The 17,624-nt window shown below is 43.9% G+C and overlaps 1 protein-coding gene across 1 annotated transcript in view; it reads right to left on the bottom strand.

The window, feature by feature from the left end:
- Positions 1-14,064: 14,064 nt before the first annotated feature.
- gdap2 (ganglioside induced differentiation associated protein 2) overlaps positions 14,065-17,624 on the bottom strand; it is a 28,553-nt gene continuing 24,993 nt past the window's right edge. Inside the window, exon 14 of the mRNA XM_084179520.1 lies at positions 14,065-15,512. Within this exon, the coding sequence (XP_084035646.1) occupies positions 15,471-15,512 (42 nt within the window). The 3' untranslated portion in view covers positions 14,065-15,470. The remainder of the gene's footprint in view (positions 15,513-17,624) is intronic.

Here is a 17,624-nt window from a genome sequence, read left to right as displayed (position 1 = left end):
TTGGAGTTGTAGAACTGGCTAAAGAGTGTGTGTGTGTGTGTTCAAACTATCCATCTGTACGTAATGCTGTTCACACAGACCTTCACTCATTTTCCACTCTAGCTGGAAACCTCAAGCATAGACACTGAATCACACTGCGCTGCCATTCAGAAAAAGGTGATTTATCTCCTGGGAATTACTCATGGTGTAACCTAAGTGACGCAGCTATGTGTCCCCCGCACAATCTCTTAACCACTTTTTCCACCTCCGTCAGCGCACAGTCATTGCCGTAAACCGAGGCACTCACGCTGTCGTACTGTATAAATTAAACTCTCTTCCTCGCTGACTATTGAATTCATCAAATAACCATCTCCCATAAGTCGTTCAAGTGTAAATCAGACTCCACTTGCATATGATGAATACTTAAAAACATACTGACGGCATTGTGACATCCCTGCTGTGCTATCTAAATATGACCAAATAGACTTCTAAGCCCTGTGGGGGACTGGCTCAATCTGTAATATCTTTAAATTGCCTGTACTGTATCATCACTGAATTCTAAAGTACGCTTTACTCTGGTGGTGTCCTCAGTATAAAAGCATGCCTGTCGTGCTCTAAAGGCTTCCTCGACAAGGTGTTAAGTCTCTCGTTTCCTGTGTACGTCAGTGGCCACGTAGATAGAGAGGTGATAGGTTGCCAGGGGATTGGAGGGGGAGGGGGAGGGGGAGGGTGGACATTCAGGCACACAATGCGTCCCTCCCAGGTCCCTGGGCAGCCCAATGGACAATCACCATCAGAAACACACAAAAAATAAACAGACCAGTGTATGGCCAGGCCAAACACTGCATGATTTCTGGAATACTGCAGATCGAAATATGCAGGGAGAGACAATGAAAAGGCAGCACGCAGCAGAATGCTTAGAGGGTGAGGAAGGGGGCCACAATGAACCTGAGTGTCATCTGCTATAGTCATTCTCTCTTACACACACACACACATCTACACACACCACATACACACAATGTAATTTATCCTAAAAGCTACAGTATCTCCCCAACTCATCATCCTTGATCATCAAACTGTCAGTATTAATAGGGTGTATACAGTATGTGAGTAACATCAACTTTAATCAGCCACAGAGCTAATTAGTTACCTGTGGCCCAGAGACCTTGGATACAAACCCATTTATCACCTATCACATCTGTTTCATGATGGATTGTGTGTTTGTTGTGCTTGATGCAGACTGGGACCACATGTTAGCGAACACTCCACTCCTGGGCCTGTCCACGTAGTAGGCTCAAAGTCAGGACAAGTTCAGAGAAGAGGGAAGAGATTCAGGTTAACACAGCCTCAGCTCCACAAGCAGAGCTGGGAGCAATGTAATTCTGCTCTGCATGGAACAGCGTAAAAAACGGAACCTGTGTGTGTGAAAGGGGGAAGAATAAAAGTGTTACCACTTTTGTTATCGTCCTGAGTCAGCGTGACTGTACAACACCCTAAAGCATCTGCCTGAGTCGTGGCTTGTGGCACTCACTTCTGAGAACTTTAGCAGCTTGAGCAAACTGTCCCTCCCGTTCAGGAAATGGACAAGCTGCGCAAACATCACCCATTTCCCTCCAGCAACAACAGCCCTGAAGCAAGCAGTGCCATTTATAAGAGGAGACATACTCAAGGTGCTGAGAAACAAGTGATGGGTGGAGGGGGGGTTGCTGGAGACAGATGCCACTGTGGTCGAAACAGAGAGAGCAAGTGAGAAAAAAGGGGGAGTGGATTGCATGACCTCTGCATGTTTCCGGTGGAATAATTTCTCAGAAGCACTCCTATTCTTATTTCACCGTATGACCCCCTCCCCTAGCCCCACTTCCAGATGTACACTGAGTGTACAAAACATTAGGAACACCTTCCTAATAGTGCGTTTCACCACCTTTTGCCCTCAGAACAGCCTCAATTCGTCGGGGCATGGACTCTACAAGGTGTTGAAAGTGTTCCACAGGGATGCTGGCCCATGTTGACTCCAATGATTCTCACAGTTGTGTCAAATTGGCTGGATGTCCTTTGGGTGGTGGACCATTCTTGATACACACGGAAAACTGTTGAGAGTGAAAAACCCAGCACCGTTGCAGTTCTTGACACACTGAAACTGGTGTGCCTGGCACCTACTACCATAACCTGTTCAAAGGCACTTAAATTTTTCGTCTTGCCCATTCACCCTCTGAATGGCACACATGCATGTCTCAAATGTCTTAAAAATCCTTCTTTAACCTGTCTCCTCCCCTTCATCTACACTGATTGAAGTGGATTTAACAAGTGACATCAATAAGGGATCATAGCTTTCACTTGGATTCACCTGGTAAATCTGTCATGGAAAGAGCAGGTGTTCCTAATATTTGTACACTCAGTGTATGTGAGTATAGAAATGAATATGATGTGTGTATTCCTACCAGTGACTTTTACATATGTCTTAAAGCTTTTAAGCATGTGTGTTTGTGTGTCTATCTATATCCATCTGCCTCTGTGAGGGCATGTGATGTTGGATATTAGCATGGCCCAACATCCTGTTCCCATTACCTCTTGGATAGGAGTTTGAAACAGGCTCCTATCAACGCGTTTGATGCTCTTCCAGGCAAATAAGAAATATGTGCTTTCTCTCTTTCCCTGCCTCAGACAAACATATTTCTCCAGCGTCAACCCAGAGCCACGGAGTGATGCTAGATTAAAGAATAGGCCTAATGGATGGATGTGAGATAATGCAGGCTTCATTCTTGGTACTGTGACAACCCTCATATTCTTCTGTCCTTTACCCTGTACTGACTGTGAGTGTGTGTGTGTGTGTTAAATCCTTAAGAGTATTGACGCACCCGTAACATAATAATAAAATACCCATCAAAATTCATCAGTTTAAGCTAGACATATCTGCTTTTTTTCTGGGTTTTCTGCATGAGCTGTGTCTCAATACACTGCATCCGCCTATGTTGGCCTTTTGCATCTGCGTTGCAAAGTGGCATCGCTGTTTGTCAGACCAGGGGACATCCCGGAAATCGGTCTTCTCACAAACATGTCAGTAGCATCCGAATGGTTTGGCCTTCTAACTAAGGTGTTCTCCGTTTTGCTCTACGACAAAGTTACCCCCTCTTCTGAAAGTAACATGGCACTACTTTAAAAAGTATGGAGGAAGTTTTCTTTTGTGCCAACAAAAATATTTCCTGAGCTTTCTTACAGTTGAAGTCGGAAGTTTACATACACCTTAGCCAAATACATTTAAACTCAGTTTTTCACAATTCCTGACATTTAATCCTAGTAAAAAGTCCCTGTTTTAGGTCAGTTAGGATCACCACTTTATTTTAAGAATGTGAAATGTCAGAATAATAGTAGAGTGATTTATTTCAGCTTTTATTTATTTCATCACATTCCCATTGGGTCAGAAGTTTACATACACTCAATTAGTATTTGGTAGCATTGCCTTTAAATTGTTGAACTTGGGTCAAATGCTTTGGGTAGCCTTCCACAAGCTTCCCACAAGACGTTGGGTGAATTTTGGCCCATTCCTTCTGACAGAGCTGGTGTAACTGAGTCAGGTTTGTACGCCTGCTTGCTCGCACACGCTTTTTCAGTTCTGCCCATACATTTTCTATAGGATTGAGGTCAGGGCTTTGTGATGGCCACTCCAATACCTTGACTTTGTTGTCCTTAAGCCATTTTGCCACAACTTTGGAAGTATGCTTAGGGTCATTGTCCATTTGGAAGACCCATTTGCGACCAAGGTTTAACTTCCTGACTGTTACATTCTCCCCTCGGGTGTAGTTCGTCTGAGGAGGAGACGTAAATGCCTGTGCCTGCGCACACAAGGTAAACTAGATGGATGGGGAATAAATGTGGGGTGTAACTAACTAAAATAATCAGACACAACAACCAGAACTCAATGTTAGCCCTCGGGGGATGTTTAGCAAGTTACTAAACAAAATAACATACAACACCCATAAAGAAACCGTAATAAAACAAAGACCAATCAAACAAACCAGGGAAGGTAAGAGAAGGGAATGTTTGGGAACGGGGTCTAAGTAATGAAAATAAACAAAAGGTCCCTCTTCTACACACCTAATCCTTCATATCACACTCTAAGCATTAACCAGCTTTCCTACCTGTTACCACAAATACAGGGGTGACACCCGCCCGGCTAACCTAGTGTGTAAAACAGTGGGTTATCTACGTGTGAATGTACACCCATGGGCAGAACTACCTTTCCCTTCTCCAGGACCCAGGTAGGGTGGAATACAGCAGGAGGACAGGCTGGAACACAAACAAAGATAAATCAAAACAACCAATAACCAAATCCTCAGCCAAACAAAAAGTGCCCCCTCCTCTCTCGAGCTCACACGGCAAACAGTTTATACTCTAGTCAATCAGCCACAGCTGCCAGGACTCCAGACCGAAGCCACGCCCACCATCGTCAGCCGCAACTCAGCACACCTGTAATGACCAGAACACACAAACAGAACAACCACTCTGAACCACACTCACACACTACAAAGGAAGATTGGGAGAAAGAAAAACATGTCACACGTAACACTGACTGATGTCTTGAGATGTTGCTTCAATATATCCACATAATTTTCCTTCCTCACGATGCCATCTATTTTGTGAAGTGCACCAGTCCCTCCTGCAGCAAAGCACCCCCACAGCATGATGCTGCCACCCCTGTGCTTCACGGTTGGGATGGTGTTCTTCAGCTTGCAAGTGTAGTGTATAAACAGTTTATGACTTTGCTGATGTTTGCAAATGGTGTGTTAGAGGAAGTTGACTCAGCTTGCGGAAGCATCTGGAAAGCATTACTATAGGGGCCCCCTAAAACAGAGGAAGTCTGTTATGTGGCGTCCTGGGATTGGTGGATGGGAAAACCACCCATATCATGTTACAGATTATAAATACCATGGTTGAAACAAAGGACGGGGAGGAACAACATATTAGAGATTAGGTCGGTTGTTCTCCGGATTTTCTGCAGAAATCTGTAAATTGACGCTGAAAGTGAAGATGTAATAAACTATTATAATCAAGGACAGTGTCAGCGGACTTCTTGTCATCACAGCATCGTTATCTCGACACTACACAAGCGTCCCCCTTTTTCCTCCAAACATAACAATGGTCATTACGGCCAAACAGTTCTATTTTTGTTTCATCAGACCGGAGGACATTTCTCCAAAAAGTACGATCTTTGTCCCCATGTGCAGTTGCAAACCTTAGTCTGGCTTTTTTATGGCGGTTTTTGAGCATTGGCTTCTTCCTTGCTGAACGGCCTTTTAGGTTATGTCGATATAGGACTCGTTTTACTGTGGATATAGATACTTTTGTACCTGTTTCCTCCAGCATCTTCACAAGGTCCTTTGCTGTTGTTCTGAGATTGATTTGCACTTTTCACACCAAAGTACGTTCATCTCTAGGAGACAGAACGTGTCTCCTTCCTGAGCGGTATGACGGCTGCGTGGTCCCATGGTGTTTATACTTGCGTACTATTGTTTGTACAGATGAACGTGGTACCTTCAGGTATTTGGAAATTGCTCCCAAGGATGAACCAGACTTGTGGAGGTCTACATTTTCTTTTCTGAGGTCTTGGCTGATTTCTTTAGATTTTCCCATGATGTCAAGCAAAGAGGCAGTGAGTTTGAAGGTAGGCCTTGAAATACATCCACAGGTACACCTCCAATTGACTCAAATTCTGTCAATTAGCCTATCAGAAGCTTCTAAAGCCATGACATCATTTTCTGGAATTTTCCAAGCTGTTTAACGGCACAGTCAATTTAGTGTATGTAAACTTCTGACCCACTGGAATTGTGATACAGTGAATTATAAGTGAAATAATCTGTCTGTAAACAATTGTTGGAAAAATTACTTGTGTCATGCACAAAGTAGATGTCCTAACCGACTTGCCAAAACTATAGTTTGTTAACAAGGAATTTGTGGAGTGGTTGAAAAACAAGTTTTAATGACTCCAACCTAAGTGTATGTAAACTTCCGACTTCAACTGTATATCTACTAGATATAGGACAGACACTTCAAAACCTTATTTTTTATTATTTAATTTTTGACTGTCTGTTTTCCAATTTATGAATGTGTAATTCCATGCGTTTCTATGGGCTATAGTAGTAAAGGCCAAATTCAATATTTTATCAAATAATTTTTACATATTTTTTTATACAGTACCTTCAAAATCAAATAGCTAAATGATCCATGGTATGACTACAGTTGTAGACTAACAGTGAAATGCTTACTTACGGGCCCTTCCCAACAATGCAGAGAGAAAAATATATAAATAATAACACGAGGAATAAATACACAATGAGTAACGATAACTTGGCTATATACACGTGGTACCAGTACCGAGTCGATGTGCAAGGGTACGAGGTAATTGAGGTAGATATCAAATCAAATCAAATCAAATTTTATTGGTTACATGCGCCGAATACAACAGGTGCAGACATTACAGTGAAATGCTTACTTACAGCCCTTAACCAACAGTAAAAATAAAACAACAACAAAAAAAGTGTTGAGAAAAAAAGAGCAGAAGTAAAATAAAATAACAGTAGGGAGGCTATACATACAGGGGGTACCGGTGCAGAGTCAATGTGCGGGGGCACCGGCTAGTTGAGATAGTTGAAGTAATATGTACATGTGGGTAGAGTTAAAGTGACTATGCATAAATAATTAACAGAGTAGCAGCAGCGTAAAAAGGATGGAGTGGGGGGGCAGTGCAAATAGTCCGGGTAGCCATGATTAGCTGTTCAGGAGTCTTATGGCTTGGGGGTAGAAGCTGTTGAGAAGTATTTTGGACCTAGACTTGGCACTCCGGTACCGCTTGCCGTGCGGTAGCAGGGAGAACAGTCTATGACTAGGGTGGCTGGAGTCTTTGACAATTTTGAGGGCCTTCCTCTGACACCGCCTGGTATAGAGGTCCTGGATGGCAGGAAGCTTGGCCCCAGTGATGTACTGGGCCATACGCACTACGCTCTGTAGTGCCTTGCGGTCGGAGGCCAAGCAGTTGCCATACCAGGCGATGATGCAACCAGTCAGGATGCTCTCGATGGTGCAGCTGTATAATTTTTTGAGGATCTGAGGACCCATGCCAAATCTTTTCAGTCTCCTGAGGGGGAATAGGCTTTGTCGTGCCCTCTTCACGACTGTCTTGGTGTGTTTGGACCATGATAGTTCGTTGGTGATGTGGACACCAAGGAACTTGAAGCTCTCAACCTGTTCCACTACAGCCCCGTCGATGAGAATGGGGGCGTGCTCAGTCCTCTTTTTTTTCCTGTAGTCCACAATCATCTCCTTTGTCTTGGTCACGTTGAAGGAGAGGTTGTTGTCCTGGCACCACACGGCCAGGTCTCTGACCTCCTCCCTATAGGCTGTCTCATCGTTGTCGGTGATCAGGCCTACCACTGTTGTGTCGTCGGCAAACTTAATGATGGTGTTGGAGTCGTGCCTGGCCATGCAGTCATGGGTGAACAGAGAGTACAGGAGGGGACTGAGCACGCACCCCTGAGGGGCCCCCGTGTTGAGGATCAGTGTGGCAGATGTGTTGTTACCTACCCTTACCACCTGGGGGCGGCCCGTCAGGAAGTCCAGGATCCAGTTGCAGAGGGAGGTGTTTAGTCCCAGGATCCTTAGCTTAGTGATGAGCTTAGAGGGCACTATGGTGTTGAATGCTGAGCTGTAGTCAATGAATAGCATTCTCACGTAGGTGTTCCTCTTGTCCAGGTGGGAAAGGGCAGTGTGGAGTGCAATAGAGATTGCATCATCTGTGGATCTGTTGGGGCGGTATGCAAATTGGAGTGGGTCTAGGGTTTCTGGGATAATGCTGTTGATGTGAGCCATGACCAGCCTTTCAAAGCACTTCATGGCTACAGACGTCAGTGCTACGGGTCGGTAGTCATTTAGGCAGGTTATCTTAGAGTCCTTGGGCACGGGGACTATGGTGGTCTGCTTGAAACATGTTGGTATTACAGACTCAGTCAGGGACATGTTGAAAATGTCAGTGAAGACACTTGCCAGTTGGTCAGCACATGCTCGGAGTACACGTCCTGGTAATCCGTCTGGCCCTGCGGCCTTGTGAATGTTGACCTGCTTAAAAGTCTTACTCACATCGGCTACGGAGAGCGTGATCACATGGTCATCCGGAACAGCTGGTGCTCTCATGCATGCTTCCGTGTTGCTTGCCTCGAAGCGAGCATAGAAGTGGTTTAGCTCGTCTGGTAGGCTTGTGTCACTGGGCAGCTCGCGGCTGTGCTTCCCTTTGTAGTCTGTAATAGTTTTCAAGCCCTGCCACATCCGACGAGTGTCAGAGCCAGTGTAGTACGATTCAATCTTAGCCCTGTATTGACTCTTTGCCTGTTTGATGGTTCGTCTGAGGGCATAGCGGGATTTCTTATAAGCGTCCGGGTTAGAGTCCTGTTCCTTGAAAGCGGCAGCTCTACCCTTTAGCTCAGTGCGGATGTTTCCTGTAATCCATGGCTTCTGGTTGGGGTATGTACGTACGGTCACTGTGGGGACGACATCATCGATGCACTTATTGATGAAGCCAGTGACTGATGTGGTGTACTCCTCAATGCTGTCTGAAGAATCCCGGAACATGTTCCAGTCTGTGCTAGCAAAACAGTCCTGTAGCTTAGCATCTGCGTCATCTGACCACTTTTTTATTAACCGAGTCACTGGTGCTTCCTGCTTTAGTTTTTGCTTATAAGCAGGAATCAGGAGGATAGAGTTATGGTCAGATTTGCCAAATGGAGGGCGAGGGAGAGCTTTGTATGCGTCTCTGTGTGTGGAGTAAAGGTGGTCTAGAGTTTTTTTTCCTCTGGTTGCACATTTAACATGCTGGTAGAAATTAGGTAGAACGGATTTAAGTTTCCCTGCATTAAAGTCCCCGGCCACTAGGAGCGCTGCATCTGGATGATCGTTTTCCTGTTGATTTATGGCCTTGTACAACTCATTCAGTGCAATCTTAATGCCAGCATTTGTTTGTGGTGGTAAATAGACAGCTATGAAAAATATAGATGAAAACTCTCTTGGTAAATAGTGTGGTCTACAGCTTATCATAAGATACTCTACCTCAGGCGAGCAAAACCTCGAGACTTCCTTAGTATTTGATTTTGTGCACCAGCTGTTGTTTACAAATATACACAGACCGCCACCCCTTGTCTTACCGGAGTCAGCCGTTCTATCCTGCCGATGTAGCATATAGCCCGCTAGCTGTATGATATAATTGTCGTCGTTCAGCCACGACTCGGTGAAACATAGGATATTACAGTTTTTTAATGTCCCGTTGGTAGGATAACCGTAATCTTAGGTCATCCAATTTGTTATCCAATGATTGAAGATTGGCTAATAGGATTGATGGAAGAGGCAGTTTACTCGCTCGCCGTCGGATCCTTACAAGGCACCCCGATCTACGTCCACGATATCTCCGTCTCTTCCTCACACGAATGACGGGGATTTGGGCCTTGTCGGGTGTCTGTATGATATCCTTCGCGGCCGCCTCGTTGAAGAAAAAATCTTCGTCCAATACGAGGTGAGTAATCGCTGTCCTGATATCCAGAAGCTCTTTTTGGTTATAAGAGACGATGGCAGAAACATTATGTACAAAATAAATTACAAATAACGCGGAAAAACACACATAATAGAACAAATGGTTAGAGGGCTGTAAAACGGCAGCCATCTTCTCCGGCGCTGTTCATAGACAGATATTTACATATAGGTAGGGATAAAGTGACTAGACAACAGGATATATAATAAACAGTAGCAGCAGAGTATGTGATGAGTCAAAAGAGTTAGTGCAAAAAGGGTCAATGCAGATAGTCCGGGTAGCTATTGGTTAACTATCTAACTAACCATTTAGCAGTCTTATGGCTTGGGGGTAAAATCTGTTCAGGATCCTGTTGGTTCCAGACTTGGTGCATCGGTACCGCTTGCCGTGCGGTAGCAGAGAGAACAGTCTATGACTTGGTTGGCTGGAGTCTTTAATTTTTAGGGCCTTCCTTTGACACTGCCCGGTATGCAGATGTACTTGGCCGTATGCACTACCCTCTGTAGCGCCTTGCGGTCGGATGCCAAACAGTTGCCATACAAGCAGTGATGCAGCCAGTCAAGATGCTCTCAATGGTACAGTTGTAGAATGATGCAGCCTCCTGAGGGGGAAGAGGCTTTGTCATGCCATCTTCACGACTGTGTTGGTGTGTGATAATTCCTTTGTGATATGGATACCGAGGAACTTGAAGCTTTTGACCCGCTCCACTGCAGCCCTGTCGATTTGGATGTGGGTGTGCTCGCCCCTCCATTTCCTGTAGTTCACGATCAGCTTGTCTTGCTGACACTGAGGGAGAGGTTGTTGTCCTGGTAACACACTGTCAGGTCACTGACCTTCTCCCTATAGGCTGTCTCATCGTTGTCAGTGATCAGGCCAACTACGTCGTGTCTTCATCAAACTTAATGATGGTGTTGGAGTCATGTACGCCCATACAGTCGTGGGTGAACAGGGAGTACAGGAGGGGACTAAGCACACACCCCTGAGGGGCTCCCGTGTTGAGGGGCAGTGTGGCGTATGTGTTGTTGCCTTCCCCTTACCACCTGGGGGAGGCCCGTCAGGAAGTCCAGGATCCAGTTACAGAGGGAGGTGTTCAGTCGCAGGGTCCTGAGCTTAGTGATGAGCTTGGAGGGCACTATGGTGTTGAACGCTGAGCTATAGTCAATTAACAGCATTCTCCTCTTGTCCAGGTGGGAGAGGGCAGTGTGGAGTGCAATCGAGATTGCATCATCTGTGGATCTGTTGGGGCGGTATGCAGATTGGAGTGGGTTCAGGGTGTCTGGGATAATGGTGTTGATGTGAGCCATGATGTGAGCATTTCATGGCTACAGATGTGAATGCTACGGGGCTATAGTAATTGGGCACAGGGACTATGGTGGTCTGCTTGAAACATGTAGGTATTACAGACTGTGTCAGGTAGAGGTTGAAAATGTCAGTGAAGACATTTGCCAGCTGATCAGCGCATGCTCTGAGTACGCGTCCTGATAATCCGTCTGGCCCTGCGGCCTTGTGAATGTTAACCTGTTTAAAGCTCTTACTGACATCAGCTACGGAGAGCGAGATCACACAGTCATCCGGAACACCTGGTGCTCTCATGCGTGGTTCAGTGTTGTTTGCCTCGAAGCGAGCATAGAAGGAATTTAGCTCGACTTGTAGGCTCACGTCACTGGCCAGTTTGCGACTGGGTTTCCCTTTATAATACGTGATAGTCTACATGCCCTGCCACATCCGATGAGCATCAGATCCGTCGTAGTAGGATTAGATCTTAGTCCTGTATTGACGTTTTGACTGTTTGATGGCTCGTTGGAGGTCGTAGCGGGATTTCTTATAAGCGTCCGGATTAGTGTCCCGCTCCTTGAAAGTGGAAGCCTTTAGCTCAGTGTGGATGTTGCCTGTAATCCATGGCTTCTGGTTGGGATATGTACGTACTGTCGCTGTGGCGATGACGTCGTCGATGCACTTATTAATGAAGCTGGTGACTGATGTTGTAAACTCTTCAATGTTATTGGTTTAATTCCGGAACATATTCCAGTCTGTGCTTGCGAAACAGTCCTGTAGCTTAGCATCAGCTTCATCAGACCACTTCATTATTGAGCGCGTCACCGGTACTTCCTGTTTTAGTTTTTGCTTGTAAGCAGGAATCAGGAGGATAGAGTTATGGTCAGATTTGCCAAATGGAGGGCAAGGGAGAGCTTTGTATGCGTTTTTGTGTGTGGAGTAAAGGTAATCTAGAGTTTTTCCGTCTCTAGTTGCACAGGTGACATGCTGGTAAAAATTAGGTAAAACGGATTTCAGTTTCACTGCATTAAAATCACTGGCCACTAGGAGCGCCGCCTCTGGATGTGCATGATCTTGTTTGCTTAAGGCCCTATATAGCTTGTTGAGTGCGGTCTTAGTGCCAGGATTGGTTTGTGGTGGTAAATAGACAGCTATGAAAAATTGGTAAATAGTATGGTCTTCAGTTTATCATGAGGTATTCTAACTCAGGTGACCAAAACCTTAACATTAGAGATCGTGCATCAGCTGCAGTTAACAAAGAGACACACACCTCTCCCTTTAACCTTATCCGAAGCTGCCGTTCTGTCTTCACGATGCATAGAAAAACCATGTCCTTGTTCAGCCACGACTCCGAGAAGCATAGGATATTACAGTTCTTCAGGTCCCGTTGATCACAGTTTATTCTCTAGTGATTGTACGTTCGCGATAGAATGGAGGGTAGAGGCGGTTTATTTACTTGCCGACGTAGTCTCGTCAGGGAGCCCGCTCGCTTCCTCTTTCGAGTCCCGAGTATTAGGGCCTGGTCCGGGATGAGCAGTACATCCACAGCTGCCGACTTGTTGATGTAGAAATCTTCATCCAAATCGAGGTTAGTGGTCACTGTTCTGATGTCGAGAAGCGGATTTCAGTCATAGGAAATGATGGCGGAAATATTATGTTAAAGAAAAGTTACGATCAGCAAAAAAACGAACATTTTGCATAATTGGTCAGGAGCCCGTAAGACAGCAGCTATCCACTGCAGTGCCATCTTCCTCTAACCCCTTTAATAAAAGACAGATAAATCTATGAGCATTTGTAGATAAACAGGGGGGGGTGTACCGTTTTAATCAAGTAAACAGATTTATTGGTAATCCAAACATAGTTAAGAAATTACGTATGGCTGTGACCTTAAATACTGGTTGACTTGACCAATACTGTTGCCGACTTAGACCATAATCATTTGGGGAGATTGTATTAATTATGTAGGCATTAGCTGTGCTGCTCCCAGAGAGGCCAATTCCAGGAGCCACATAAAGGGTTGATTCTGGACCAGGTAGTGTTCTCTCTCTCTCTGGCCCTCTTTCTCTCTTTCTATAGCAGACAATATTTGATGAATGGGTAGTTCATTAAAGTAACATTAGTCAGTGTTTGCCAACATGAAAGAGTGAAGATATTTCAGAGGAGTAATTCTTGGCTGCGCTCATGGACAGAAATGTGCAATGGTGAGCCTTAGACTACATGCTTTACAATCAAGGCCAAGGTCACTTGTAGGTCTCATCCACTCTGTGTACTATAGAATTGTGGTTTGATGGTGATCTGTTCAAAGGCTATTCTCCTGAGCGTGTGTAACTGTAAGTAATTACTGATATGGACATTGGGAAGTCACGTTTGCTCTATTCAGTGGAGGAGTCTGTATAAATCCAACATCAAAGAAAGTAAGATGTAATGGACTCAGGCACATGGTGATCATTGACAACCCTGATTGCATTCACATAAGAGAGCGCCCATTGGGACTGAAGTCCTTTACTCAGTGGTCATCAACAGCTACATAGAGAATGGAATGGGCAGCACTCCAAAGGACGTGCTTTGGGCCTTAGCCTTCTTCATCCTCCAGTAGGGCAAAATCAGTTAAACTGAAAGCCATAAACAGAACACACTTTCTGTGATCAGAAACTTTGTCTCTTAATCCCTGTTAGTGTAGCAGTGTTGATCCTCCTGACCCCTCTCCACTCCAGAGAGCAGAGCGAAAGATGGCCAGGTTTATGTGTGTGTTGCTGTGTCCGCCACACAATTGTACCCAACTAATCCCTCGATCACAGAGTGAGGTGTGTGGATGATGGATTTACCCCCTCTCTTCTAGCTGCCTCGTCATCCCATCCCGCTCTCCCATCTTTGTCTCCATCCAAAGCTATAATTCGGCTTTGATTAACAAATGGATCAAAAAAGATAAATGATAAAAGGAGGGAATTGGTGAAGGATGGATGGAAGGTTAGGGAGAGGGCAGGTGGAAGGACAGGGTGAGAGGAGTGGAGGAGAAGAAAAGAGAGTAAAAAAGAGGCGAGAGGACAAGTTTTAATCAGAGAGACCACTTCACAGCTTCCTGGAAGAGATGTCTCTTTTCTGTGGAAAAAGTGATTCTGTGTGAAACACCTGCTGTTTATCCCGCCACTGCTTATCTGTCGCCTTCTCCCTCTTTTTATCCCCTGTTCTTACAGGGTTGTGGGGCCACAGCACAGACGTTTTCCATAACACAGTTTGACAGAAGCTATTTTTAAGCACTTTAATAATTGTAATTAATATATTTAAGTACAGTATGTTCATACATGCAAGTGTTCTCAAACTGAATTACTAGACCCAACAATCCTACACTGAACAAGAATCTTGACAAAGTATTTTTAATGTTCCTTGTTGTGATTAATGAGAAGTTAGGTTAGGGGATATAACTGACCCGTGGCTTGATATCAGAAGGAACTGGCTCAACAAAAGTCCAATCAAAGTGCACAAAAACAATGTATGAGTGTATTTCCCAAAAGCGCACAACCCCTCACAATATGGATCAACAGCAGATCAAATTTCAAAACACGCAACAAGGACAGCATAGATCAGAATGGTACGACTGTTTATTTTCACGTATTTACCTCGAAATTAAAAAGTCTCTATCTTGGCACAGAATGTATTGGGACAGAATGTATTAGGATGCAGCTCAAATCTCAGATGACTACATCTTTTCTCTATGGACCACTAAAACAAGACTAACTTCAGCTGATACTCAACCATGAACTACTATATAGCCTATACAATGTGTGGCTCTCAATACAGTATTTTATTCACTAACATGTCTCAGGAAAGCATGTGTGTTCATTGACAGAAGAGCAAGGCTGGCATACATTGAAATAATAGCACAATATAACAGAGTAGGTAACAAAGGAGAAATCAAGTTAACGTACGTATGAAGAATATGACTGCATGGCTAACACAAAGTTCATTTGGTATTCTGAAAAAAGCAGTAGGTTTGAGCGTAGTAGAATTATGTTTATGGTATCATTGTGTTTCATGTGAGGCACATGCTAGTTTCCATAAACTTGATAAACGATTTCAACCATGTGCATTCAATAAGAAACAGAGAAGGTGGAAAAGGATAGTGTGGACACTAGGTTCTGGGACACCTAAAAACAGCTTGTGATTGTGAACACATATAACCTTCAACCTAGTTGTTGAAGGTTGAAGTTGTGCAAAAATTAAACATTTGAAACATGACTGATGTCTCTCGCCTGCACACACACACACAGGCAGGATTAAGACAGGCCACTGGTGTGTCCTGGGATAGGTAGGTGAGTTCCACAGGCTCCGTCACAGAGAGACCCATTTGTCTGTCTGTCATCTGATTGTATCACACCCCTAATAAAAAACATAATCCTAGGTTCATTAGTATCCAGGCTTCTCAGAGTGTCATACTGTCCTTGTGAGTTCCCAGGCAGAGCAAAATCCCACTCAAAATCCACCTAGGACCACTGATGCCCTGGGTGTCTTATAATCTGGTCAAGGAGCTAAACCACAGAGTTCCTGCTGGTCAAAACCAGGAAGTGGAGCCAGTTATGTGACTGTAGATGTAGTGAGTCTAAAATAGTCCTTGGCCTTTGATATCTCTCGGTCTGAGTTCTGATTGGTCCATTCACAGGCTGGAGGAGTGGGAGGGGCGGTAAGCACCATTCACCTAAAATACACAGAGACAAACACATACAGTACAGGGTATTGTCATTATAATGAGGTTATAGACATTGCTTGATGTTTTAGGTTTTTCTATCAGGTTACACACAGCACTGTGTGTGTGTGCAGTAGTCAGCCGAGAGCATTTTGACTGCAAAATCCAGAGACGTTACCAAAAAAGGCAATGAAAGCGTAATGAAAGATCAAATAAAAGATATTAAAGAGACATTGTATAATTCTCTCATTAATTTGTAGGCCTGGTTTGCCTCTGATTTAGTTAGATAACTCCAGTGACAAATGGAGTTGAGTAGAACACACAAACCTGAGTAAATATACAAACTGGCATTTCCAACTAAATGTCTCTGGATAGGAATGCCTACTGAATAAACATCCCTTCTATATAAAACAGTGGTGGTCGTTGCCGTTCAAGATTAGGGAGGATATTTTTTTTCAATGAGCAAGGCCTTATTTCTATTACAGCATATTGAATGACTGTCATTCATATTCTATTCACCCTGCTCAAAGTAACATTGAAAGGTTACTTCATGATACTCGAATTTGCCCTATACCCATCATGAGGTTGCTACAACCTAGCCTACAAATTAAAGTTTATAATGTAGGTGCACAGGTTGAGAGACAAATTGGAGTAATCAAGGTGACAGATAGTGACACATTCAATACTGCCTTGCACACTCTTGCCTGCATCTAGCGGATCTGTGGTGTAATCATTAGTAATCATTAGTCCAAACAAAACAATAGTTTATTTTGGACAAATTCAGGTAGGTCCCTCGTTTCATTTGCTTCCATTTAAGAAACATTTTGCAACAGAATCGGCGTAATGAATACACCCCTGCTCACCCACAGTTCACTTTCATTGCAGCCACATAAAGCATTCATCACTTCGCTCATTGTATAATTCCTTCTCGCATCTACGCACTCTCCTCCTCTCACCTTTTCCCTTTGCTTGTGGACTTCAGTACAACACAACAGCTGTCTGTAACCAGGCACAAAAACCTCTCCAAGCCAAACCTTCATACCATAAACGTTAAATAATAATCACTACATAGCCTACATCGTTGTCACCATATTAACATTAAAGTCAACAAACTAGAATTAACACGTTAGTAAACCCACTATCCAATCCATGTGTACAATCACACAGTACAGTGTACAGCAAGCAGTTACACCAGCGGGCCCCGGTGGCAATAAATGAATAAAACTGAAAGCGAACCTTGACTTGGAAGAGTTGCGGTGTTGGATAGCCTTAGCCAGCTAGCTAACATAAATAGCATTCCTTTCTGAGTCAGGTTGTTGAGTAGGCTAAATTAGCTGCATTAGCTAAGTATGTGAAAGGTAAACTAAGAAGAAAAAAATATACAATGAAATATAGTTAGCTCTCCCTCTGCTGCTTCTCCTTAATTTTTTAAGAACGTACATTGTTAAAAACTGTTCAACTATTGCCTTTCTCCCTCGGAGTAAACTACACCACACTTTATGCACTGCAGTGCTAGCTAGCTGTAGCTTTTGCTTTCAGTACTAGATTAATTCTCTACGGCTAACTTGCAGTCACGTCAAACAGTGCAGACAGAATAATAGCAAAGTAGCTGCATTTGCGTTTGTTTAAGCTGTTTTCTAGCTTTATTTATTTGGGTACATTTATAACAATGAGCTAATGATGCACAACTTCGCCTGGCATTGAAAATATGCTCTCATCAGGACACTGCTAACACAATCACTTCGAACTGAAGCTGGAAAGACAGCAAACTAGCTGCATTTCATTTCGTTTTACCCGTTTTCTATTGAAATGTCTTTGTATATATCCATAAAATTATGCCAGCTGATTCATGATTTCGACTGGCTGAGAAAAAAGTCTAGATGCTTTTTATAGTGGAGATTAAGTTTATAAATTGCCTGGCTGGGCTGATGAGACAGTGGATTGCGCAGTCAGTTGGAAAACAGTAAATAGGTGGTAACTTGTGGAATAGACACCTGCTGGAATGCGGTTTTAACCAAATCAGCATTCAGGATTAGATCCACCCGTTGTATAATTAAGCAATAAGGCCCGAGGGGGTGTGATATATGGCCAATATACCACGGCTAAGAGCTGTTCTTATGCACA

Source organism: Coregonus lavaretus (genome assembly GCF_964263955.1).
Source record: "Coregonus lavaretus genome assembly, chromosome: 16".
In the NCBI taxonomy this organism is placed as follows: Eukaryota; Metazoa; Chordata; class Actinopteri; order Salmoniformes; family Salmonidae; genus Coregonus; species Coregonus lavaretus.
Note: the sequence above shows the minus strand (reverse complement) of the source record. Positions and strands in the feature narration are given on the sequence as shown.